Here is a 26,628-nt window from a genome sequence, read left to right on the forward strand (position 1 = left end):
CTACTATAATGATAACAATAAAAGTTAAATATTTTTTTTTAATATTCTTCACTTTTCTACACTGATAAAAAAAGAAAAAGTTTTGAACAATAAAAGTTAAATATTTTTTATTAATATTCTGCACTTATCTAAATTTATAAAAAAGAAAGCGTTTTGAAGCCCGCAATGGGTTGAAGGTAAATACCCTAACCTCCAAGAGGGTCCACGTTCACCGCTTACAATAAAATTAAATATAAACTTAGCAGCTAGAAACGAGAAACGAGAAACGAGAAAGGAGAAAAGGGCAATAGATAATCCAAGGGGTTCAAATTTACATGTTTGAAAAGAAAAAAGAAAGGGGATGAGTATTGTCCTCGATCACTACTAATTAAAAGGATAAAAACTGTACTCCAAGATATCACTGCAGATCCCTACTACTTTTCGAAATGTCTCTACTCTGCAATCAAAACTACTCTCTCTCCTTCCTCAAAACTCAAAAATGATATCCAGATATTGGACCTCTCCAAATCTTCATTTCTTACTCTTTCTCTCTCTCTCGATCTCCAGTTGTATGCAGACGATATGAACTGCATGAAAACACGAGGAAGTAAAATATAAATCAGGATATCACCTTAAAAGCCATACAAGCACGCACTCTTTTCATGAAAAAACGAGTGTGGAAAAATCAAAGTCTGGAAATTAGAACGGAATAAGCAAGAATTCTACGTAACATATCATTTTTGTGAGAGAGAGAGAGAGAGAGAGAGAGAGAGAGAGAGAGAGAGAGAGGGAGAGAGAGAGAAAGGGGCATTTTTGTCATATTTGACAAAGAGGGAAGAACAATCGAAGCAGATAGTGAAGATCGTAAATAGTGCTGAGTCTGTCAGCGAAAAATGCCTTGAAAAAACCAGTCAGTCAGTTTTCTAAAGAGTCAAACGACGACGCAGAAGAAGACACAGATACATACATACATGTTTAAATTTGTTTTCAATTTCTCTTTCAGATTTTGGACCATCAAAACAACACCATGCAATCAATGCGTGCATCAGATTAGCCCAAACAAGCATCGCCATCAACTGCCACTACATATTTATATATTTATTTATTTTTCTGACATAAAATATTACCCCAAAAAAAAAAATATATATATATATATATATTCATGAGGAAGGAAAGGGATGTCACGAAAGGTGGGGAAAGTGAAATCTCAGATGTTATTGATGATTATCAAGAGAGAGACATCCCTGGCTGTGAAAAGACAATAATTCCCTCAAACCTAACCAAAACCATTCTCTGATTCTACTCTCTCTCTTTGCAATAAAGAGTAATTTTACCTTTCCACAATGTTGCCCTTTCCGTGAAAATACAAACCCTAACCCTATGTCCACACAAACCAAAACCATCACAACATTCATAAATGCAAAACCCTAATGTCTACAAGGAAAAGGAAACTCATCTGAGGCGGTTTTTTAAACCAACCCCATCATAACACTCATACATTGCCAAAACCTAATGTACAAGGAAGGAAACTTATCTATACTCGGGGAAATGCTAAAGTGGCGGTTCTTTAAACAAGGGAAATTACAAAATGATGTATGTTTAAAATTTTCACGTAACAATGCGTTATTGACTCGAAAAATCATCTCATGCAAGATAATAAATGCATAAGTGCAAAACCCCAACAAAACCGCATGAAGGATACTTACTTACCCTACTATATGTCAATATGATGATATTTTAAATCAATCACGCATTGTTATGTTTCTAAATTTTCTTCACATGAAGTAGTGCGATATTAATGTGAGATACCACGACATCTCAAGTGTAAGTAAGCACACCTTCATGTGCAAGACCATAAACCAACAAACAATTAGAGCAAGAATTAATGAATATGAAATGTACGAATTTTCATTTCAAGAAAAGAACAAACAAAGGAAGGAGGACATACCTAGAATAAAAATTAGTTGAATGAAAAAGCGGGGAAGGCAGGGAAGAGCTGAGTAAAAACCCATCAACAAGAGGGACCCACACTCCTACCACCACCTTCCTCGCCCGGATCGGGTTTTGCCTGCAGCTGGGGTTGCTGGGATTGCTGAGCCCGATGCTGCCCTTGCGGCTGTTGGGTTTGGAGCAACAGCTGAGCCTGAAGCTGCAGCTGGTGGCGGTGATTATGGTGAGGGCGCTGCGGCTGAATCTGGTGGTACGGACCGCTATCAAACCCCAGAGCCAAAGACGGCAAAACAGCGTTGCCCACCGCTCCCGCCATCTGAGTGAACCCGCTCAAATGGTCCTGCGCCTGCTGCTGCATTGCCTGTTTACTCTGATCAAAACTCCTGAACATCTCCTGCTGCTCCCTCCCCGCCACGGCTGCCGCCAACTGCTGCGCCTCGAAAATCTGTTGATGCTGCTGGGGATCTCGAATCATCAGCTGACCGGAAGCTGCAGCAGTCGGAATGCCCATCATCGGAGACATGCTGTACGGCGGACCGGCCGAGGAAGAAGCGTTTCCTTGGAGCTGCTGAGCCATGTAAGTCGGCGGCTGGAGAATGGAGAGCATAGCTTGTGGACCTATGTAAGTTGCGAGCTCCTTTTTGGCATTGAAAAGGTCCGCCTGGACTTGCTTCAGCCGCTGCTGGAGGAGGGAGATGAGTCCGACGCAGCCATAGACAGGGTCCCGGAGGCGGGCCTCCGCCTCGTAGGCCAGGGAGTTGACGGCGTCATCGCGCTGAGAAGCGCTGAGCTCGTTGAGGATCTTGGCGACATTGCTGGCGCCGAAGACCTTGTGGACGTTGGCAAACCTTTGGGGGTTGTCAGGTGGGAAGTAAGGCGCGAAGACGCACTCCGGCGTGCACTTCCGCCGAAGAAATTTGCACGCTGCGCACGGAGAGTTTGAAGACGACGACATTGAGGACGACGACATTATTTCAACCAAATTTAACCAAACTGCAACGGAAAAAAAAAACCCAGAATCCCAAAACGATTAAATTATTACAAATCCATCCCACAAGTCAATATTTGATAATTTGACACAATAAAGGGATGACTTATGGACTTTGCACCAAGGACAAAAATTTTAGAGAGAGAGGGAGGAGAGAGAGAGATTCATCTTCTGTAAAATAAGCATTGAAATGTGAGAAAATCGGAGAGGGAAATGAAAAGGGGATTTTCATGGAAGCTTCACAGATTTTGGAAAACCGACAACATACCGTATAATCAAACAGTTTCTTCAAACCAAAGCAAAGCCATAATATTGTTAAGAAATTATTTTTCCTTTTATTTTTTCGGAAGAAGAAAACAAAACCGAAACGAATCGTTTTCGAGAATCGGATGATCATCGAGTGTTGAAAGTTCAAAAATTGCAGATACTGTCAACGAAAAAACCTTCAACAACAATGGCTTCCTTTACACACTGCACTCACAGAGAGAGAGTGAGAAAAAAGGGGGGAGAGAGAGAGAGCGACAGTGGAACGGAAAACAATGAAACGAGAGCTAATTCGCTGTCAATTTTACCAGAAATGTAAAGGAAAACAGCCAAACAGCGTCGTCGAGAAGAAGCTCTCTCTCTCTCTCTCTCTCTGAGAAAATACTCCACTGAGTATTTGTTTGTTAAGTGTTTGTGTTTATGCCTGACACACGCACACTCTCTCTCTCTAGATTTCATGGACAAGAAAATGCAAGAAAATCTCAGATCCGCGTAAACGACAACTAATCTGCAAAAACCGAATCGGAAAAAACGACGACAACAAACTCAAAATCCACGAATCTAACCTTTATCTTTTACTTTCGATTTTTAACCTAATCAGCAGAGACTGCTCCGATCACAGTCGACGGCTCCGCCCTCCCTCTCCCCCCAAGCCGTCAAAGTCCATCAAACACCTGCGATAAGACAAAAACCCAGAAACAAACACTGACATCACGAAAAGCGACGCCGTTTCGTCGATAGAAAAATGGAGAGCGGAAGGGAGGAAGCAGAAGCAGAAGAAGAAGAAGAAGAAGAAGAAGAAGAAAGAGACCTGTGAGAGCGAGAGAGAGCGCTCGATCCGATCTTCGCAGGATCCCAAACAGAAGCAGCAGAGAGAATGGAAAACACAAATTTTATTATTTCGAAGATATGAGGAAAGAATGAAAAATTAAAATTATATAAAAAAAATGATGAGAGGAGAGAGAGAGAGAGAGAGAGAGAGAGAGAGAGAGAGAGAGAGAGAGAGAAGGGTTACCAGTTACCACGGCGTCGACGTAAAATATTTTTAAATGCGTTGTGTGGTTGTGGCCGTTGATGTGAGGAGGGAGGTGCGGGGACCGTTGGATTGGGAGATGCCATTACTGACCTTTGTAATGAAGGACATGTCATTCTGAGCGACCATTAAGTGCCTCCTCTGAGTTTCCTCTTTGTCCCTGTACTGTCCGCGTCGATTGTCGATACTACCCCTGTTTGGACGCTTGGCTAATTGACTTGGTTTTCAATGCAAGCCTCCTAATTACCTGAATACCCCTCCCTCTCTCTTTGTCATTATCTTCTACCATAAAAATAGAAAAAGATAGTTTACTCGCTGGGATATAGCTAAAGTTAATTAAAGTAGAGCATTTTTTTTACTGTTTATTTCAAATTTTACAACCCTATTTGCGTGCGTAATTATTTGACTAGAACAGTGTGTTTCTTTCTGCACGCAACTTCAAATTGCCTCGTTTTTAACGCGCATGCACGAAACTTAAAAGCTTGATTAAAATTTCTCTTGTAGAAGAAAAAATTGATTAGTTCTTATTATTGGAAGGTAATCTACTCTTAATTCGATAAATGACAAAACAAAATTTTATAATCATTCCTTCTAAAAAGTCTTGAATAATTACCATGTTGACTAATCCCAAACAAATAATTGCACAGACTGGTTGCTAAACTAACTTGCAACCTATAATTACAATTAATTAGTAAATTAGTTTGGTTTTTCTTCTTTTGGAATTGAGAAAATTAATGGTTTAAATTAGGAAAATAGCTGGATAAGGTATGCAAACTTTGAATTTCACATACCCACATCCACCATGATCATATTAGGGTTTTTGTTTTCTTGGACAATATCACTTGTTTTCTTTTTGATGGGAAATATCACTTGATTTCATTTTGTTTTCTTTGTCAATTATATTATGTTTCCTAAAAGAATAGTTGATTTCATTTTGTTTTCTTTGTCAATTATATTATGTTTCCTAAAAGAATAGTGAACGCAAGTTTAATTAGACTTGTAGAGTCTATTTGGTTTGCGGGTTGGGATAGGTTGCGACTAATTAATAGACTTGAGTTCAATTTTTTGTTGGTTGTATCAAAATATGGGATGGATAGGGGTAAAATTGTACATAATGAGTTATGAATCCACAATAAAATGAGTTACATATCAATCTCATCCAACCCACTAAACTGACCAGTATCGTTTAACTCAGTTCATTCACAATAGCATGGTGAAAACTCTATTTGCGCGCATATGGAGGGGCTAATAACCAAATATTTATTTTACATTTCATATTCTTTTTTTTCTCTTTTTTTTTGTCAAATAAACTTTGCCGAGCACAAGTTTATATTCGGACTGCATTAGTTGTGCATTATTGGGCCACAACTCACATGCGTAAAATTTTGAAAAGAAATGGCGGTGGGCATATAAGTAATTACACACCGAAGCTTGCTCGCGTTCGGAGCATAGTTATCCATTTTACAGTACCACCACGTCCGGATACCATGCGCCTTAACCGTAGCCAAGGTAATTTACCAAATTACCACTCTTCTCTGTCTCCTCCACTCCTACTCCACACCCCGCTGCAACGGAAATGATCCTCTTCGGATTTCTTTCTCTTAATTCATTAAGTTTTGAGATTCAGACTCTTATAATTTGATCAAACGATTAAAATTATTATAAGTTTTAAGTGAGCAAATTTTTGTATCTATTTGATCAAATTTTAATAATCCAAATATATGAATTTAGTGAATCAGGAGAAAGGAATATGAGAGAATTCCTTTCCTGCTGCAACAACTTCGTAAATTGACAGTTGTCTCTCTCAGCTGGACACCGAGGGCAAAATGGTGAACCCACACTCCCCCAGCACATCGTTTCTCGATTCGCCCATTAATACCCCTTCCTTCTTCAACTTCCATGCGTCAGCAGCGCGCACGAGTTTCGAGAGAGACAAATGGGTGGGATGGAAGGGGATGACCTGCTATTGCCGGTCAGCCATCAGTCCTCCTCCGTAGGGTCAGAGTGAGGCGCAATGCACAGTCGTTTTGATTGCCTTTTTCATTCATTTCGACGTGACCAAACCTTAAGCTGGACTGATGGGTGGTTCCGTCCTCAGCCGTCAGGGACTGTCACTGCTACCGGCTAATCACGTCGCTCCCCTTGACTACTCTACCCGGTCAATTAATTGTTTTAATTAATTAAATTAGTAGTAATTATGTTTTTGTATTTCGAGGTTATTAGGAGTAAAGAAAACTTCGAGTGTTTGCGAGTCCATACGAGTGAGCATGTGAACGACCCCAGTACTATCACCTGATGTCCTTATTTGCGTCAAAACATGGCGCCACGTGTGCTTTCTGAAGTAGCTATTTGTAAGTTGGTGAATTGTGGGTGATATATACCAAACATGGGCGAATGTACAAGGGATTAAGATGATCTCAGGACCAAGGTTGTTCCAGGATCATCTAGAGCTTAGGAAATATATACATGTGAAGGTCTTTTGAAGAATTTTCGAATGTTTGATACAAGTCTTTTTTATGCTTACTAAGTGTCCGATGTAATGTATACTAGTCTCAACAAGATGCGTCGGCAGCATTCAATAAGTTCTCTCGATATCACTCATTGGATTGCTTCGGCATATGTCTATATCTGTTGACATATGGACGACATGATTTGGCTGAAGACAACAAGTTCACCAAATGTTCGACAAAATGTCTCAATGAAAAAACTAAGATTTTTTTATACACGCTTCGTATTATATTTCTATCTAAAAAACTTGTACATTAATACTAAGATCTCAAGGTTCGAATCTTGAATCCCGGCTAATACCAACGATAACTTTAAACGCGCAACGAGGAATTCATACGTAAATAGTCAAACAATTGTTACAATTCGTGTATTTGTTCATGAAATGGTTTTAAAGATGAAATTTAGAATTAGTAAAGAATTTTCATCAACATGGCATGAACTACAAAGGACGTCGGAAGATAGGCAAACGTGGCCTCAAATGCTGAGGTGGTGGAGAAGTTTAATGAGTGGGGGCCACCAAGAGGGAGACAAAAGGGGGGGAGGGAAGAAGAGGAGTTTTGTGGTGGCGCCACCAGCACGTACGTACCTCTGAAGCCTGAGGGATTGGGGACCGCCTCATGAGTGTGGCATAAATTTACACAATATATGTGTTGAGAATTGTCCCACATGGGTGAGGGATAAAGTTTACTATGTGTTTATATGATCTTATACTACTTCCCATATTGCCAATTGGTTTTATGGTGAACCCCAATTTCATCATAGTATTAGAGCAAGGTTGTCCACGAGTGAAGCCCAACGACCACACACGCTCTACGTCACCTATTTGTTGCTCACAAACCCTTCATCCGACCTCTCTCTGTCAATATTATCCCCCTTCATAAAATAACCGATGATTTTTGAAAAATAATCGGATCTTCTCTCTATTTTTGTATTTTACTTCTTACTCTTTTTATATTTTCAAATTTCTAAAACATCAAATCAAATTATTTTGTAATTCGTTCAAATCCTTTTCGTGTGGAATGAAAGCATAAATATTAACTTACTTATAGATTAAATAAAGATTGGTGTAAACATTACCTTTGTATTTTTCTGATTTGTGGTGTGTACGCTTCGTTAGTAGTCATGATCGATGCATGACATCATCTGCGGATCCAAAATTTATTTTTCTCCCAATCAATGTTTATTTTATTTTTTATTTTTGAAAAGGAGAATTAGAGCACGAGGAAATTATAAAAAACGAGCGATGAAATTGATGAGGACCTGCGAATCTCTTTTTACTTGAACACGTCTTATATCCGGCCTTGTTTAAGACGTACCTTTTTCACTAGAAGTATAAGCTCAGTGAAGTGCTTCTGCAACTATTATATATGTTCCCTTTCATGTACGTAGAAGCCATTGTTTTTCACATGTTAGTTTGCTAAAAAGTTTCGGAAGACATTGGTTACTCTCACCTTCAATGTAAGGGCACACCTACAACTTAAAGCAGAAAGACTTACACGTGACATATAAGTTATAACTACCAATTGTTACCAATATGACTTACACCTACAATATTAATTTACCTTCTCATGTGGCTTTACCTTTTTTGTATGATAATCCTTACTATTAGAAAGCCAGAAGATATAAAACCTTAAAAGTTTTTATAATTTGTTTTTTGAGTTCTTTATAGTTTTCTTTTAACATTAAAAATAAAACATCCATACTCGTAGACAATAATTTTCTTTGACATTTATCGTTAAAATAAAAACACATAATCAACTCAGTAGTATTTATAATTTGAAGATGGTTCCTAGCAAAATAATCTACGAGAAACAAAGGAATCTCACTGAAATTTGATTAGAGCTTTGTATTTTACACTTTACGTCCAAGTTTAAATTCTATTTTTCGTGCAATTTTAATAATTTAGTGTAATCATCATATTATTTGTTAAAAAAAAAAAATCTATTAATCCTTGAATGCGGCTAAAGCATACATCATCACCTCACAAAACCTTTTGTTGGTCCCATGCCCTGATTTGTAATGTGGAATATGAAAAATTGACTTGACCTAACATGATTTGAAAACACAAGAAAATTCCAAAAATGAAAAGAGAAAAAGGTACGAACGTGTGGACATAGAAAAATCCAAAAATAAAAACGATAAAAAGGTACCTGCTTGTGGATGATACGTATGTGTGTATATATATATATATAATCATGTGAATCAACATTTTAATAATAATTCAATCATTAACATCACGGTATATGATTTATAAAATTTGGTCTAAATAATTAATATCTCAAGTATTATACATATATAATATACACACAAACACACAAGTTCACAAGAGCAAACTTAAATGGAATCCACCATTACTAAGCATCGTAATCTAATAACACATTGTTTAGAGAAAAATGTAATGAACATATTTCGTGTAAGTAATTGTCAAGTTGACACGCGCGCTCCTGAATTGTATAGAATAGTAGGAGAGGGTGAGTTTGTGGGAATGGCAGACCAGCCCCTGAATCGATATCAACCAATTTGTCTCACGCTTTTCCAAATTTTACACAATTTACAATTTGATTGCTTCTTCTCTATCTCTTTTGTTGCACCCTTTCTGCTGTTGACTTTATTGTGCCTGTGGCCTTTGGGACGGTGGCCCAGAGCCGGAGGGTGAGAGGTTTATCACGTGCATGGATTTGACAATGGAATGCCAATTAATTTTTACTTTAGCATATGAAAACATATGATTACATATATATATATATGTGTGTGTGTGTAAAATATTCTTATGCCACCATTCACAAACCTAATGCCAAAATTTTATTTATTGTACATCAATGTATAGTGTACACCTTTCTATTAGTTCATATTCACTTGTCAAATTTTGTTTGTATTCTTAAAATTTCGAGTGTACGTTCAACCGTTAAATTTAGCAATGTATTTTAAATATTGTTGTGTTCTTTATAATTATCGGTTTTTTTTTCCTCAATTCATTTAGTGAATTTGCAAGTTTTCATATCACCTTCCCTTGTAGCACTTATCCCCACTGTATCATACGGGTCTGAAGAGATCTCAAATTCGAGTCCTCTCATAGTAGCAACTTGGGGGAGAAGATGGTAAAGGGATTGTTAGGGAAACAATATTTAAGAAGAGGTTGTGGTTGGCAATTTATGTGAGCTATGGTTAATATAACGAGCTTTATCTATTTGTGAAAGTACAAATCTTAGTCTCGTATACATGTAAATTGACAACACCACGTAATAATGTGACAATCAGACAAAAAACTTCTCCTCTATTCAAGAGACGGTAATTAAAGCCCACATCCCCCAAAATTGGAGACTCAATAAGTCCATTATTCAACGAGCCCACCACTCTCATAAGGCAAAGGTCACCTCTACCCAAAGGCCCAGACCCTTAAACCCCAAAACCCTCTGAGCAGAGACCAACGCCCCTACCCCCCCCCCCCCGCCCACCCACCCCACCCCAAAGAAAAAATGGCCAATCGGTGGCGCGCAGCCGGCGGCAACCTCCGCGCGGTTCTGCAAAATTCTAGCTTCGGACCGCAACCTCCATTCTCATCCTTCGCGGCTCTCTACCACACGATCCAAGCCATCCCTCGGGAGGTCACTGGCAACAGAGTCTCCGTCAAAGACAGAGCTCAAGGTCGAATTCCAGCCGTCGTGTTCTCCCAGCAGCTGAACCCTAGCAGTGCCGCCGCTCGACCGGTCGCCAGGAAGCACCTGCTGACCACCGAGAGGAAGCAGATTCAGGCCATTCTCAAGTCGGTAGAACTCCCGTTTTTCTGCTCCACTCGGTTCCCCCTCCAGATCCGAGCCGGGTCCGGGTCGTCGGATTTGCTCGAATCCGGAAATGTCATACCCATCAAGGCAATTACTCATTTTCTTCATCCATTTATAATTTATATATATATAAAGATTGAAAATTTATGTGTGATTTGAATTTTGGGGTGTTTGATTGTGTAGATTCACAGGGACCAGGAGAGTGGGAAGATTCTGAATTTGGTGTTTGTTTGGGCGGATGAGGGCTCCGAGCTGAAAGTTGATGTCCCTGTTGTTTTCAAAGGTGAAGATGTTTGTCCTGGTCTCAAAAAAGGTAATTTAATTTTCTTTGGTTGCACTTTGTTTGGTTTGTTTCGTATCATTGGTAAACAGAAGTTGCGTATTTGATCCCAAACCCGTAACATTGAAGTTGGATTGTTTAGGAATAGGTAGAAAATTTGGTCATCGATGTGATACATTGCTTGATTTAAGGGCTGTTCTATCATCCCTTGTGCATCTATAGTGGTTACGTACTGAAAACAAAAGTGCAGCTGCTTCTGTTGTTGTTGTTGTTCAGATTATAAATGATCTTGGGCCGCTCCACTCATTTCCAATGGGTATCGGGTTGGCTGCTCACATTCTGATATCGATAACAATGCGTGTAAAACGTTTAAAAGCTTGTCGTTATTGGAGTCCCTATTTGACATGGTTTCGTGCGTTCTTTAAAGACTGATTTGTTTTGGTTCAAGTATGATGGCGTGCGAATGTGCACTGATTACCACTTCTTTGTGCCAATACAGGTGGCCACCTGAACAAAATTAGAACAAGTCTAAGGTACCTTGGCCCAGCTGAGAACATTCCTTCTAAGATTGAGGTGGATGTAAGCAATCTAGATATAGGAGATAGGGTGTTCATTCCTGACATTGAGGTTCATCCTTCCATGAAGCTTCTAAGTAAGAACGAAACCATGCCCATTTGTAAGATAGTCGCAACAATGTTGGAGAACCCAGAATCTGCAGGAGTTTAGTCACCGAAGCACAGGTTTATGGTTTTCCCGCTTTGGCATGAACCACGAGTAGAAGCAAGAAGTTTAATAAGTCTCTGATTTTTCCTTAAGGATACAGATTGGCCCGCTGCCATATGCTGTGATACTCAAGTTGAAAAAGAATCGTGATTGGTTCGATCATAATCAGCTGGATTTTGTTGTAGCACTCTCATTATGATCCATGTTTTGGTTACATCTGTGCTTTTATTATCTTTTAGAGTGAAGTGGTTAAACGGAGGTTTACAGCACACGAGCGATATTGGTTAGTTTCTTTACGTTTTCCCCCTTGTCCTTTGTTCGTCCTTCTTTTCGTACGTTATTCTATAGTGCAGTAGAATGCCTGAACATAAGCATACACATTTCTCTGTCTTATTAGCTAGGATGAAGGTTCTAGTCATGTCAAAACCACAAGCAATAAATTTCTCATCATCTGTGAGTTGAATAACAACAGGAACCTTGAAGGCCTCTTGCAAATACCTTGCATTGCATTTCTGCCATCAACGGAGACAAAAAGATGCCTAGCAGAAATGCAATGCAAGGTTTACTTGGTGAACATGAAGGGGATAAGAGGCCTAAATGATATGAAATGGCTCAGAGGAAGGTCCTCTTCCTATGTACAAATAGGAACTTCTCTTTCCTACGCATCAAGTAACTCATTCAAGTCCCGGCAGCACTTTTTATTTATTTCGAAGTTAAGACAATCAAACGTCAAATTTATAATAAGGCAATCGACTAAAATCATCAAAATCAATTGTTCAAGTGATCAAAATCAAAACCAATTATTGAATCACAAATAAACGTCATAAATAAAAACCAATTGATCATTTTAAACCCAGCTTTTCATGAATATTGAACCCATCCACTAGATTTTAGTGCGCTCAATAATTCTCCCTTGAGTACGAAAGGCCCCCAAAAGAGCGAACAATTCTTTATTTTTTGTGGGTATCACCACCCATCCCCGATCACCCCCTCAAGAATAGGAGGCAATAATAGAGCGCCCACGCAAAGCGTCAATTCTGTTAGTGAATTGATCAAAATTTATATCAAGAACATTGTCTACACATCAATCAGATTCATCATTTCGGCACTTCGAGATTTGAAAATGGACCATTTTACACCAATTTTTGAAGCAACAAAGAGAGAGTGAGAGCGTACAAAATAAAAAGGACAACAAAAGGGGGAGGAACGAGAGAGGGAGAGAGTGTGTTCTTTTATAACGTGGAGTGTTCACGTCCTCGGCAAGTAATTAATCACTCGCTATTAGCATTAGGGTTTACTTGGCCTTTTAGGGGTAGATATTCCATGCACCTCAAAATATCTAGGTTTTATATCAGGGTAGTAGAACAAAGAATCAATGCTGGAGAACGAAATCAAGATCCAGCCACCATGGAATCAATGTAAACAGACTTTGAAGATAAAGGGCAAAAAGAGACATGAGTTTCAGAAAGTAAAGTGATAAATTTTGAGTTTCAAGGAGTAAGTGAGACTCAAGTAGAGTTTTAATTTGGGAAGATGACACATTAGAAAGTTACATATCCTTCGGACATTGGTTCTCAATCTTATTGGACAATTACCCTTAAGATTTTTTGCTTTGATGGCATTGTGGCAACATTTGAATGAAATGGTACAGACGCAACCGGAAAGAAGTTAGAACAATAGGACACATAGTTTCAAAGCTCCGCACCAGCTTCCTATCTCACCCGAGCCTCAGTTTTGTTGAAAATTTAGAAATTTGGTGTTAATGCCGACGATTAACAAAATGAAATACGTAAATCACCTTAAAATTTCTCACACAAGTTCAAGTCAAACTACCAAACACATTTTAGGATGACGGCCAGACCAGAAGCATCAACAAGCGCAAGAATGATATGATCTACCGAGGTTCTATCAATGTAGTGCTGACATTATTCTCTGAACACGGACGCATGCTTGATGGTGATTCAGTGACACTTCGTTCAGTGTAAAAACCAGGCTGCTTTGGAGAAGGCAAGGCAACATCACTGCTCAACATCAGAACCACAGATGACATGCTTGGTCTATCCTCAGGTACTCTTTGCACACATAACAGCCCCACGTGAAGACACCTTACCACTTCACATATATTGCACGAATCAGAAAGAGTCTTATCGATCAGTTCCAGTTGTTTATCTTGCATCCATAGCATCCATGCCTTTAAAAAAAGTTGAAACATATATGATGTGTTAGTAGAATTGCATGTGATTGGAGCATTCTGCTCACCTTCTATACTGTTATACGGCATTTCATTAGACAAGGTGTTTTTTTTAAAGTAAAATATTAGCACCACATTTGTTATACTTACATGTCCAAGAAGGTTAAGGTGATGATCCGGATGACAAAATCCCCTGTTCTTCTTCCTACTCAACATCTCTAGCAGTATAACTCCAAAGCTAAAGACATCAGATTTCATCGAGCAAATTCCATCTATAGCATATTCGGGAGACATATAACCACTGCCAGATCAAATTGCAATGACCAGTGAGAAAGAATTTCAGGAGAATAACACAATTTAAAACATAAATCATATAACAAGTTTGATCATACTTACTAGGTTCCTACCACTCTCTTTGTATTGGCCTGACTTTGATCTGTGTCGAATATTTTAGCCAAGCCAAAGTCTGCAATCTTCGGGTTCATATTATTATCAAGCAGAATATTGCTAGCTTTCAGATCTCGGTGGATAATCCTTAATCTAGAGTCATGGTGAAGATAAACAAGTCCCCGAGCAATTCCACCAATAATGTGAAAGCACTTAGGCCAGTTGAGCAACTTTCCTCCCTCTTCATCTGAAGAAACTTTGAGCATGTTAATCAGTGTCACACTGAAGGTGAAGTATGGTATGATCTAAAAGCCACATGGTTAGTTTCGGAGGGAACCAATACCAAAAATAAAGAAGTCTAAGCTTCCATTTGGCATGAATTCATATATTAGAATCTTTTCATCTTCTTGAGTGCAATAGCCCATAAGCTTTACGAGATTCCGATGCTGAAGTCTGGCTATCAGTATTACTTCATTTTTGAACTCCCTCATTCCCTGTCCAGAATCCTTTGAAAGTCTCTTAACTGCAACTTCTTTCCCTCCCATCAATGTGCCCTATGGATTACCATTTCGAAAAGTCTTAAATTCTGTATACCAAAGTAGCTCATCTTAGTTGCATGAATTTATATTACCTTGTACACAGGTCCAAAACCACCTTCTCCCAACTTGTTGCTTGAAAAGTTATCAGTCGCTTTGACTATGGTGGTCAAGTCAAATAGCGGTAACTCCATGCCTTCCCTGTCTTCTCCAAGGTACTCTTTTCTGAAATCCTTTCTTCTGACTCCTGAAACAATAGGAGATCTCTTTAGTACAGGTAAAAATGATGTGAGCAGTTAGTTAAACTTTTGAAATAAAATACTAACACCTTATCTACTGCATTTTTCGTTGTCAATGTTATGATACTCTGATATATATTTTTGTTCCTAAATCTTATAATCATATATACAGAAATAAAATAAGAGTCGGAGTCCTTGTCTGAGATTTTTACCTTCATTTCTGAGTTTCTTCTTCCGTATGTACAATATCAATCCAACTATAATCATTCCGAGGAGTAAAACCGCGGAGCTGATGAGAATTGGTAGTTTTTTCTCGTTGAACTTGCTCTCTTTCACAAAGTGATCTGAAATATCCCAATCAAAACAAAAAATTTTGTGTGATTTGGTAAGCAATCTCTCATGTTGCAGTAACTTTGATGTTATGACCAGTTGCATTTAGCCATGCTGCTTCTAACTTAATTTTCAGGTGGATGAACATGTAGTTCTGCCTTTTATTATGGACCTAAATCTAGGAAAACCTCAGTGATTTTCACCATGCTGATTCTAACTGCTGGCTTATCGGACCCCCTCGGGGAGGAAAAATGAAAAAAAAAAAAAAACATACAATGTGGACAAAACCCCATTCCATTTTAATCTCAAAATATATGGTAATTTTTCTATGCACCATTAGAAACAAAAATAAAGTCTAGGAGCTACCTAGTTCTGAAGCTGCCATCCGTATATAGAAGTCCTGAACGTCACTTATAGCGAATTCTCTTATGTCAATGAGGTTGCCAAACCAAAGCAAGCAGCCACTTCCTCCCTCCCTGATATCAAGATTTGCATACGCCGTACATGAGCAGTTTTCCAAACATAACCACTTGCATTCCTTGAGGCTCATGCTTTTATTAAACCATGAGGTAGATGTGTCTGGCAATTTAATCCCGTTATACTTTAGGAAGCCATCTCCATGGCTGCAGGCCAACGGAGTCTTTCGAACGCACCCGTCGGACCAGTATCCCGAGTCCCAATCTTTTGGAGATTTTGGTGTAAATCCCTTCAAGCATGCACATATTAGAGCGTTGTTGATATTGCAAGTAGTATATGCACCACACAAGGCATAGTTTGAACACCGATCTGCTTGGAATGTAGAGGAAAGTTCCCAACTCTGTGTTTGGCGCACCCATGTGAACCGTTGTGCGATGCCTAACGGGTTCAATACGTATCTCGTGAACTCCGACCTGTTTAGGAGCCTGTACTCATAGTAGACCTCATCCTTGTTCAACCGAAATTCAAGCCCAGATATTGGATTGGATTTTCTTCCACTAATTCCATATCCTGTAAGATGAACACCATTCCATGACCCTCCTCTAGCCTGTATCTTAGCTCCTTTCATAGTAACAAGTTGTGGTAAGCCCCAATGACTTAACCGTAGAGAAAAATCTCCTGGAGCAGGATTTTCTGTGCTCTTCCAAGACGAGGCATACCTCTCTAAACCATTAGCTAAGTCCCACCCAAGCTTCATTTCCGGTAGGAATGTGTCACAAGGGTAATCAAAACTCTGCCACGAGAAGCTATCCGAGTTAGTTTCATTTCCGTCTTTCACAATAAGATTTCCAGTATCCAAGAGTTGTGATACTGGATTCCCCACGGTTCTTGATGAATTCGATGACCATACAATGTTGTCTGAGCTATTAAGGAGGACTAGTACTCCTTGCTCGGTGAGCTTCAAAAATCCGGACGAATCACCAAGTGGTGTTTCTCTGTTGGCTACCCACACAACTGTATCAGCAGAAACTGTGTACCATATCCCCAAGTACCGGCCCTTCGAGTTACCAGGGCTGAAAAATCCCAGTTCAAAGCCTCCACCTGCTGAAACCAGAGTTTCGCCATCTCTAATAGATCGACTCGGAGTGATTGTGGCTAGTGAAGCTGCAGATGAGATCCTTAGGAAGGATAATAAGAACAAACACACAAATATGCTCCTCAAGGACTGCATTGGCATATTTCTGAAACTGTACATTTCTGCAGAGGAGTTGGAAGAAGAAAAAATTAACTCTCTTTCAAGTGTCTTTTTCCTTTACCATTTTTTTTTCTTTTTGTTTACACCTTGGACACCTTGGTTTGAAAATTTGGTCTCAGTGAAAGGATAAACTAAGTTGACGGGCACCTGATAAATCTGACCACTTCAACAAGAAATTTTTAGTTGTGACAAAAACACGGATGGTACATCACATGTTTTTATGTAAATGGTGGAAAATTTTAATTTTTAAGTTATTAACATTTTAACACATATATCCCACTATTTATATGAGAACACGTGGTGTACCATCTTGTGTGACGGTTACAGTGAAAAATCTCTCCCAACGATGGATAGAAAACTTCTGCCTCACGTGTGACATTTGTGTGTGCGGGAAGACAGCGGCCACGTGGTGTACCGAAGCTTTTCCACCAATAGTGGTATCATGAAGCAATTATTCACTTCTGTCTCACAAGTTACATCTTTTGGTCAAATCTAACGACCAAACGTCCAGAACCAAACTTGAGTGTTTATTCCGGCGATCTACAAATAGCCCGCCTGGTTTGATCAAATACCCGAACCAGAATAAGTGCATGGACCGCTCTAATATCAGCCCGCATGCGACATCAGGTCCTGAAGGAATCCATAAGGCTTTACATTTTGGTGATCTTAGCCAAATATGGCATTCCTTCAGAGGAGGTTATGGTGTTGTTGGAGCAAGACTCGTCTTGCTTCTCCAACTTCCTATGTACATATGCATGATCTACTTTCCTTCTCAATGAAATTATCTTATTAAGAAATAATAAAGTAAAATTAATAAATAATAAACACAACTTTAACTATAACTTAAATTTTTTTTGAACAACGTAACAACCCCAAATCCTTTCTTTGTTGTGCTTTAGGAACTACTAAACTTAATCATAAATACATTTCTTTCAAAAGTTATAATCGCATGTCTCATTGTTTCCCAGCTAAGACTATAAGGGTGCGTTTGTTGCGCCGGACTGTCTCGGACTGGACTAGCTGCCGGGACTAAGCTGGACTGGCTTAGACTGGACTAAGCTGGACTAACTTAGTGAAGCGTTTGGTGCAGTCTCGGACTAAGAAGCAGGATAAGAAAAACAGTACTGTTCACCAGATTTGTGTTTGCTTAGACTAGGACTACAAATTTTTGTCATTGTGTAATAGAGTAATGCTACAAATCTCATGATATGGGTTAATTGGAGCATATTTTTGCCATGTATATTATGAATCTTAAAAAAAATTGACAATTGTTTTGTTTCTATTACCTGCTAATAGAATTGGGTTTAATTTGCAAATGTAGCTTGATTTAAACTCTATCACCCAACAGAAGAAAAATAATAGTGGCCAATACATGCAACTTCAACAAATACAAGTACATAAGATCTCCATAATTTAGAAAATCCTAGTTAACATTAGTTAACATTAGCCAAAATAGATCTCCATAATTTACAAAATGGCTAGTTAACATAAGCCAAAATACTAGTGCAAAGCTAAGTTATAAGTCATAACATAAGACTGTATGATTAATAAAATACATCCATGTTAACGTTAATAAAATACATCCATGTTAACATTAGCCAAAATCCTCATCCGCTTGCGTTGTCTCTTAAAAGTCTTTGGACGAACACTTTCTTGAGTTCCGGTTTGATTGCCCTGAACACTCCCACATTTTTTGGTTTATCCAAAATAAGAGACAATGCATCAATTTGATCCATAGGAGAGAGACCCATTGCTTCAAGTTCATTAGCTATGTCAGTATGATCTGCAGTACCTTGAACTAAAGCTTCAGTTACCATTTGCATCCTCTTCCCACTTTCAACATAAAAATCTTTCAGTCCACTGATAATTGCCTCGGTTCCATCACTTGAACTTCCCACAGCTCTTTTCCTCTTTCTTTGGCTATTTTCAGATGGGGTGCTTTGTTGGCTTTGTTGGTTCATTGAAGAAACAAAATTATCACCTCCAATATCACTTTCACCAACATGATCATGACTTTGTTCCTCCACCATTTGAGCAGGGGTTTCGGCTACATTACCCGTAGCCCGATCTTTTCCAAATATATATGCAAATCTATCAAACAGTGGAAAAGGTTTGCTTCTCCATCCATCGGCTTCTTTATTTCTCTAAGATTATATCAACATAGCAAAACTAAAATTTAGCATGCGTAACAAATATAGGAGCAAGAATATAACTAATGCATAAATAAAATAGGATATGAACCTGCACATAAGTTTGCCATGCGTCATCACTGTCAACTTCAACGCACTTTTTGACATCATTCCATGCAAATCCACTTGTGTTTATCATGTCAACGACCATACTATATGTTTTTTTCCATTTCTTCAACTTGGACTCAATATGTGGATTTGCCTTTATATTTGAATGAGGACATAAAACATTGACAGCTTTTGCTATTTCAACCAAAGTACCTTGTTTGAAAGCACCGGTGTCACACCGTTGCTTCCGAGCAACAAAATCCTCAAGAACTCCTAGTAATACTTCTTCCTCAAATGCTTCCCATTTACGCCTTCTTCCTTTTGGCTCTTGAGTAGCATTCAAAATATTTTCGTTATCCATACCTAAACAAAAAATATTTTAATGAAGGAAAATACCATACAAATAATCAATTTGCATAATATCCAATCAACTTGCATAATATCCAATCAACTTGCATAATATCCAATTAATTTGCATACCATCCAATCATTGTGCTAATATCTAACAAATGCATGATAAAAAGGAATACTAAAATATTTTAATGAAGGAAAATACCATACAAATAATCAATTTGCATAATATCCAATCAACTTGCATAATATCCAATCAACTTGCATAATATCCAATTAATTTGCATACCATCCAATCATTGTGCTAATATCTAACAAATGCATGATAAAAAGGAATACTAAAATAAAATGTTATCATTAAAACATATAGCTAGTTCGGTTGCTGGTTCCTAATTGCTCTCCACTCATTATACATTTCCTCAGCCATATCATTCCTCATTGCAGTCCACTGGTCCGATGATTGAACACTACCAACATATTCACCTTCTTCTGTATTTTGTCCATCTTCTATTATTGGCAAATTCTCCATTGGATCTACTGACATCTCTTGCCTAATAAGATTGTGTAGTAGGCAACAAGCGGTAATTATTCGACCTTGTGTCCTTATCGGATAGAAAGATGGACTCCTTAGTATCGACCACCTTCCTTTTAGCAAGCCAAAACAGCGTTCAATTACATTCCTTGCCTTAGAATGCTTCATGTTAAAATATTCTTCCTTATTAGAAGGTGTTCGTCCCTCCCATTCAGATAAATGATAAGGTATTCCTCTATAGGGTGCAAGGAATCCTTCACCATTTGTATAACCACCATCTACAAGGTAATAACAACCTAATGAAAAAAAAAAACAGACCTTATTAGTGTTTTGTAGTTGACAAACAGAACTAAACCTAACTTAGAAAGTTGAGACTAAGTAATAGTCTTACCCGCTGGTACCTTAAAACCATTAGGCCTACTAATTGCATCATGTAGCACTCTAGAGTCTGATGCGGAACCCTCCCACCCCGGAAACACATATATGAACTGCATATCTCCTGAACACACACCTAACACATTAGTTGCGACTCGACCCTTTCTTGTTCGGTATCTTGGTTTGTCAATTTCAGGTACATGCACATCAATGTGTGTTCCATCCAATGCTCCCAAGCAATTCTTAAAAATAAAAAATAAAAAACTTTTTGTTAATTTATACAAAGGGAATGAAGAGTTAAAGCTTAAGGAAAATGAAAAATATTTCTCATCATACCTTAAAACATCGCCACCTAGCATCTGTAGAATCAATAGGCACAGGCTGTGGGACTTTTAGTAGGAAACCTTGTAATCGCAAAATTCCTTGCAATACGCTATTGAAATACCTACTTATAGTCTCTCCCGACCTATAAAATCTACCGCCAACACTACGATTCTTAGTATGATGTGCTAATATTTGTAAAGTCATACACACCTGTTCCTCTACAGACACCAAACCATCAGTTTTTACCCTCCCATCTTGACGAAGTAAGTCGCATAATATGCCAAAAGTCCTTCTATCCATTCTCAATTCGTTAACACATTCAGTATCAGTATTCCCTATTATACCATTCAGATAACACAAACTAATCTCTCGTCTAATAAGTGAACGGTTAGTCAATGTGGGTCGTTCAACATGTCTCTGTTTGCCACGTAGCATCATCACCACAAGAATCGTACAAATACAAATTGTTTCCAAATAAGACATCTCTAACAATAAGATCAATAAAAGCTTCCTTCGATCCATATCTATCCAAACAAAAACAAAAAACAAAAAACAAATTAACTAAATCATTAACCCGAGGCAACAAATATACATATGGCGTTGAAAAAAAAAAGTTTTCATTAACCCGAGGCATCATATTCAAAATGTTCTACTCTTATACATCTATAAACATGTGTCTAAGAACACTAGTATGAGGATTGCTATCATTGCTAGGCATTGCATGTGAAAAGGGAAATTAAAGGACACCTGTAATGCAGTAGCCTTAGCCTTAGCCTTCCGTTTATGCTCCTCTTCTCTGCAACCAACAACCACAACAAATTGCAATTCAGCATCAACCCCACACAATACAAAACATTCACATTGTATACACAGTACATACATACACACTGCAAACACAGTACATACATACACTGCATACACTACACACACACTGCATACATACACACTGCAAACACAGTACATACATACACACACTACATACACTGCATACACTACACACACTACATACACTACACACACACACTGCATACACTACACACACACCCTGCAAGTACACACACAGTGCATACATACATACACACACTGCATACACCCTGCATACACACACACTGCATACACAGTACACAAACACACACACTGTATACACATTGCACACACAGTACACAAACACACACACACTACATACACTACACTTACACACACACTGCATACACTACACACACACCCTGCATACACACTGCACACACACACACTCACACTCACACACTGCACACACACACACACACTACATACACTACACTTACACACACACTGCATACACTACACACACACCCTGCATACACACTGCACACACACACACTCACACTCACACACTGCACACACACACACACACTACATACACTACACTTACACACACACTGCATACACTACACACACACCCTGCATACACACTGCACACACACACACTCACACTCACACACTGCACACACACACACACACTACATACACTACACTTACACACACACTGCATACACTACACACACACCCTGCATACACACTGCACACACACACACAAACTGCATACACACTCACACACACACTGCACACACACACGCACACACTGCATACACACACACACACTGCACACACACTCACACACTGAACACAGTCACACACACACACACACTGGACACACACATACACACACTGCATATATACACACACACACAAACTGCACACACACACTGCATACACACACAAATTGCACACACACACAAACTGCACACACACACACTGCATACACACACAAACTGCACACACACACAAACTGCACACACACACACTACATACACACACACACTGCACACACACTCACACTCACACACACTCACACTCACACACACTCACACTCACACACTGAACACAGTGACACACACACACACACGGGGACAGAGTGCAACACACTCTTACCCTCACACACACACTCTGTTTTTATACTCACACACACACACTGCATACATACTTGCATACACACACACTGCACACACACACACACACTGCACACACACACACTGCACACACACACACACACTGCATACATACTGCATACATACACACACACACACTGCGCACACACACACACTGCACACACTGCATAGACACACACACACTGCACACACTGCATAGACACACACACACTGCATACACACTCACACACACACTGCACACACACACACAAACTGCATACACACTCACACACACACTGCACACACACACACACTGCACACACACACACACACACTGCATACATACTGCATACATACACACACACACACACACTGCGCACACACACACACACTGCACACACTGCATAGACACACACACATTGCACACACTGCATAGACACACACACACTGCATACACACTCACACACACACTGCACACACACACACAAACTGCATACACACTCACACACACACTGCACACACACACACACACACACTGCATACACACACACACTGCACACACACTCACACACACTCACACTCACACTCACACTCACACACAAACACACACACACTCACACTCACACACAAACACACACACACACACTGCACACTTACACTTACACTCACACTCACACTCACACTCACACTCACACTTACACACACACTGCATACATACTGCATACATACACACACACACTGCATACATACTACATACATACACACACACACACAAACTGCACACACACACACTGCATACACACACACACACTGCACACACACTCACACTCACACACTGAACACAGTCACACACACACACACACTGGACACACACATACACACACACACAAACTGCACACACACACTGCATACACACACAAATTGCACACACACACAAACTGCACACACACACACTGCATACACACACAAACTGCACACACACACAAACTGCACACACACACACACTACATACACACACACACTGCACACACACTCACACTCACACACACTCACACTCACACACTGAACACAGTGACACACACACACACGGGGACAGAGTGCAACACACTCTTACCCTCACACACACACTCTGTTTTTATACTCACACACACACACTGCATACATACTTGCATACACACACACTGCGCACACACACACACACTGCACACACTGCATAGACACACACACATTGCACACACTGCATAGACACACACACACTGCATACACACTCACACACACACTGCACACACACACACAAACTGCATACACACTCACACACACACTGCACACACACACACACACACACTGCATACACACACACACTGCACACACACTCACACACACTCACACTCACACTCACACTCACACACAAACACACACACACTCACACTCACACACAAACACACACACACACACTGCACACTTACACTTACACTCACACTCACACTCACACTCACACTCACACTTACACACACACTGCATACATACTGCATACATACACACACACACTGCATACATACTACATACATACACACACACACACAAACTGCACACACACACACTGCATACACACACACACACTGCACACACACTCACACTCACACACTGAACACAGTCACACACACACACACACTGGACACACACATACACACACACACAAACTGCACACACACACTGCATACACACACAAATTGCACACACACACAAACTGCACACACACACACTGCATACACACACAAACTGCACACACACACAAACTGCACACACACACACACTACATACACACACACACTGCACACACACTCACACTCACACACACTCACACTCACACACTGAACACAGTGACACACACACACACGGGGACAGAGTGCAACACACTCTTACCCTCACACACACACTCTGTTTTTATACTCACACACACACACTGCATACATACTTGCATACACACACACTGCACACACACACACACACTGCACACACACACACACTGCATACATACTGCATACATACACACACACACACACACTGCGCCCACACACACACACTGCACACATTGCATAGACACACACACACTGCACACACTGCATAGACACACACACACTGCATACACACTCACACACACACTGCACACACACACACACACTGCACACACACACACACACTGCATACACACACACACTGCACACACACTCACACTCACACACACTCACACTCACACTTACACTCACACTCACACTTACACTCACACTCACACACAAACACACACACACACACAAACACTTACACTCACACTCACACTCACACACACATTTTACACACACAACTCACACACATACACACAAAAACAGATTACACACACACACGGACATATTACACACACATTTTACACACACAACTCACACACACACACTGCAAATAACACAGGTTACACACACACACACACGGATAGATTACACACACATTTTACACACACAACTCACACACACACAGATATTACACAGGTTACACAGATTACATACACACACACACACACAAACACACTCACACACACACAAACACACAGACAAATTTTTTTCGGTACACACAAACACACACACATAGAGCACACACCTGAGACTAATCTCAATTTCATCTTATGAAAACCCCAAATTCTAATCTCAATTTCACCTAAATAACAAAACCCTAATTTGTTCAATTGCAAATCCACTTGTATATTATGAATTTCTCAAACCCAAAACAACAAAATCAAATAAACCTCAGTTAATATCACAAACAAATCCACACAAATCGACGAAAAAAAATCCAAGATTCGAAGCTTACCGACTAGAGGCAGATGACAGCGACCAGATGCAAGGACGACGATGAGCGTGAGGACGATGTGGGAGCACGGCAAGGACGACGACGAGGGCAGACGCAGAGATGAGGACGATGTGGGATGTGAGATGTGGGAAGACGCGGTTTCTCTGGCTTACGAGTCCGCCCGAATTTGGGATCCCTCGTGAAGAACGGCTAAGCCCCCCCTTAGTCCTAGCGAATCCCACCTAAGCTCATTAAAGCTAATCCCGGTACCCACCAAACACTGGACTATAGTCTAGTCCAGTCCAGTCCCAGCGAATCCTGTCAAACAAACGTGCCCTAAGCCTCATGTCAACCTGCCGAACACGTGTTGTGATGGTAGATTAAAGGACTAACAAGCACTGCAATGATGATCTATAGAGGTTCTATAACCTTACTGCTGAAAGTATTCTTCGAACATAGAAGCAGGGCCGTCTTTGAGATTTTTGGAGTCCTGTGCGAAATTTGTAAAAGGGGCCTCCTTAAGATAGTATTAAGTTTTAAAAAGTATGACAATATATTGATACTAGAAAACATTCACTTAAATTAAAACAAAGTTACTTAGTACTACGGTCTAGTGATATTCCTCTTTATTTGTAAGTGAGAGATCTTATGTTCATCTCTCGCCAAAAGCGAATTTAAACCATATTATTGTTAGCCTATTGTCAGGCTTAACCCACTCCTTCACATTCTTAGCGTAGATAATATCGTTTGTTAAAAAAAAAAAAATATATCAAAACAAACTTTAGCACTCACTGATTGCATATTTACAAATGTCCTTAATGATAAGTAAAAAGAGTTACAAACATAACTTTCACTAAATAATCAAAAACAGTTTTATCTTAAACAACCAAACATGAAAAAAAAAACAACAAACCTCTAACTTTAAAGTTTCACTTGAATGTATAACGTTGTTATATAATAAAATTAAGAAACTGCCGCTTTACAGATGTTATTATTGACACTCAAAATATCTTATTGTACTCCAAGTTTTTATATTTAGAAAGAAAGAAAAACACTCTTATAAGGAGTGCACAATGCGGTTTAAAGTGTTAATAAAAGCAATTTTTTTAAGTATAGAATATTATTACATGATGTTAGATGAC

The 26,628-nt window shown here is 39.5% G+C and overlaps 4 protein-coding genes across 7 annotated transcripts; 1 reads left to right on the forward strand and 3 right to left on the reverse strand.

The window, feature by feature from the left end:
- Nucleotides 1-271: 271 nt before the first annotated feature.
- LOC126584134 (protein ASYMMETRIC LEAVES 2-like) lies at nt 272-4,147 on the reverse strand. The gene is made up of 4 exons (XM_050248603.1): nt 3,993-4,147; nt 3,748-3,855; nt 1,928-2,922; nt 272-566 (listed from the first exon to the last, which is right to left on the reverse strand). Exon 3 carries the CDS (start codon nt 2,897-2,899, stop codon nt 1,991-1,993), a length of 909 nt encoding a protein of 302 aa, XP_050104560.1. The 5' UTR covers nt 2,900-2,922; nt 3,748-3,855; nt 3,993-4,147; the 3' UTR covers nt 272-566; nt 1,928-1,990.
- A 5,998-nt stretch (nt 4,148-10,145) lies between these two features.
- LOC126609961 (uncharacterized) lies at nt 10,146-11,776 on the forward strand. Its single transcript, XM_050277891.1, has 3 exons — nt 10,146-10,591; nt 10,688-10,817; nt 11,284-11,776. The coding sequence occupies exons 1-3, from the start codon at nt 10,199-10,201 to the stop codon at nt 11,508-11,510; spliced, it is 750 nt and encodes a 249-aa protein (XP_050133848.1). The 5' UTR covers nt 10,146-10,198; the 3' UTR covers nt 11,511-11,776.
- Nucleotides 11,777-13,098: 1,322 nt separating this feature from the next.
- On the reverse strand, nt 13,099-16,959 carry LOC126609921 (G-type lectin S-receptor-like serine/threonine-protein kinase At4g27290). 3 transcript variants are annotated; one of them, XM_050277866.1, is made up of 7 exons: nt 15,557-16,956; nt 15,073-15,204; nt 14,717-14,868; nt 14,429-14,639; nt 14,095-14,332; nt 13,849-13,999; nt 13,099-13,698 (listed from the first exon to the last, which is right to left on the reverse strand). In XM_050277866.1, the coding sequence occupies exons 1-7, from the start codon at nt 16,860-16,862 to the stop codon at nt 13,402-13,404; spliced, it is 2,487 nt and encodes an 828-aa protein (XP_050133823.1). In that variant the 5' UTR covers nt 16,863-16,956; the 3' UTR covers nt 13,099-13,401. The 3 variants fall into 3 exon arrangements, 2 of the variants coding, with proteins under 2 accessions (XP_050133823.1, XP_050133820.1); XM_050277863.1 differs by having other exon boundaries at nt 14,095-14,341; XR_007618328.1 differs by having other exon boundaries at nt 13,558-13,698; nt 14,106-14,341; nt 15,557-16,959.
- Nucleotides 16,960-18,221: 1,262 nt separating this feature from the next.
- On the reverse strand, nt 18,222-25,606 carry LOC126609944 (protein ANTAGONIST OF LIKE HETEROCHROMATIN PROTEIN 1-like). 2 transcript variants are annotated; one of them, XM_050277877.1, is made up of 5 exons: nt 25,508-25,603; nt 21,429-21,477; nt 20,694-21,205; nt 20,374-20,599; nt 19,671-20,278 (listed from the first exon to the last, which is right to left on the reverse strand). In XM_050277877.1, the coding sequence occupies exons 3-5, from the start codon at nt 21,201-21,203 to the stop codon at nt 19,821-19,823; spliced, it is 1,194 nt and encodes a 397-aa protein (XP_050133834.1). In that variant the 5' UTR covers nt 21,204-21,205; nt 21,429-21,477; nt 25,508-25,603; the 3' UTR covers nt 19,671-19,820. The 2 variants fall into 2 exon arrangements, with proteins under 2 accessions (XP_050133842.1, XP_050133834.1); XM_050277885.1 differs by lacking the exons at nt 19,671-20,278; nt 20,374-20,599; nt 20,694-21,205 and adding exons at nt 18,222-19,006; nt 19,104-19,462 and having other exon boundaries at nt 25,508-25,606.
- Nucleotides 25,607-26,628: the final 1,022 nt, after the last annotated feature.

The sequence above is a fragment of the Malus sylvestris genome, chromosome 2 (assembly GCF_916048215.2).
Source record: "Malus sylvestris chromosome 2, drMalSylv7.2, whole genome shotgun sequence".
Classification (NCBI taxonomy): domain Eukaryota; kingdom Viridiplantae; phylum Streptophyta; class Magnoliopsida; order Rosales; family Rosaceae; genus Malus; species Malus sylvestris.

Coding starts and splice junctions, on each gene's coding strand:
- LOC126584134 (XM_050248603.1), bottom strand. CDS start 2,899: ATGTCGTCGTCCTCAATGTCGTCGTCTTCAAACTCTCCGTGCGCAGCG.
- LOC126609961 (XM_050277891.1), top strand. CDS start 10,199: ATGGCCAATCGGTGGCGCGCAGCCGGCGGCAACCTCCGCGCGGTTCTG. Junction 10,592..10,687: donor GAAATGTCATACCCATCAAG/GCAATTACTCAT, acceptor TTGATTGTGTAG/ATTCACAGGGACCAGGAGAG. Junction 10,818..11,283: donor TTGTCCTGGTCTCAAAAAAG/GTAATTTAATTT, acceptor GTGCCAATACAG/GTGGCCACCTGAACAAAATT.
- LOC126609921 (XM_050277863.1), bottom strand. CDS start 16,862: ATGTACAGTTTCAGAAATATGCCAATGCAGTCCTTGAGGAGCATATTT. Junction 14,640..14,716: donor GTTTTGGACCTGTGTACAAG/GTAATATAAATT, acceptor GGTAATCCATAG/GGCACATTGATGGGAGGGAA. Junction 13,699..13,848: donor ACCTTAACCTTCTTGGACAT/GTAAGTATAACA, acceptor CTTTTTTTAAAG/GCATGGATGCTATGGATGCA.
- LOC126609944 (XM_050277877.1), bottom strand. CDS start 21,203: ATGGATCGAAGGAAGCTTTTATTGATCTTATTGTTAGAGATGTCTTAT. Junction 20,600..20,693: donor CTAGGTGGCGATGTTTTAAG/GTATGATGAGAA, acceptor TTTATTTTTAAG/AATTGCTTGGGAGCATTGGA. Junction 20,279..20,373: donor TGGTTTTAAGGTACCAGCGG/GTAAGACTATTA, acceptor TTTTTTCATTAG/GTTGTTATTACCTTGTAGAT.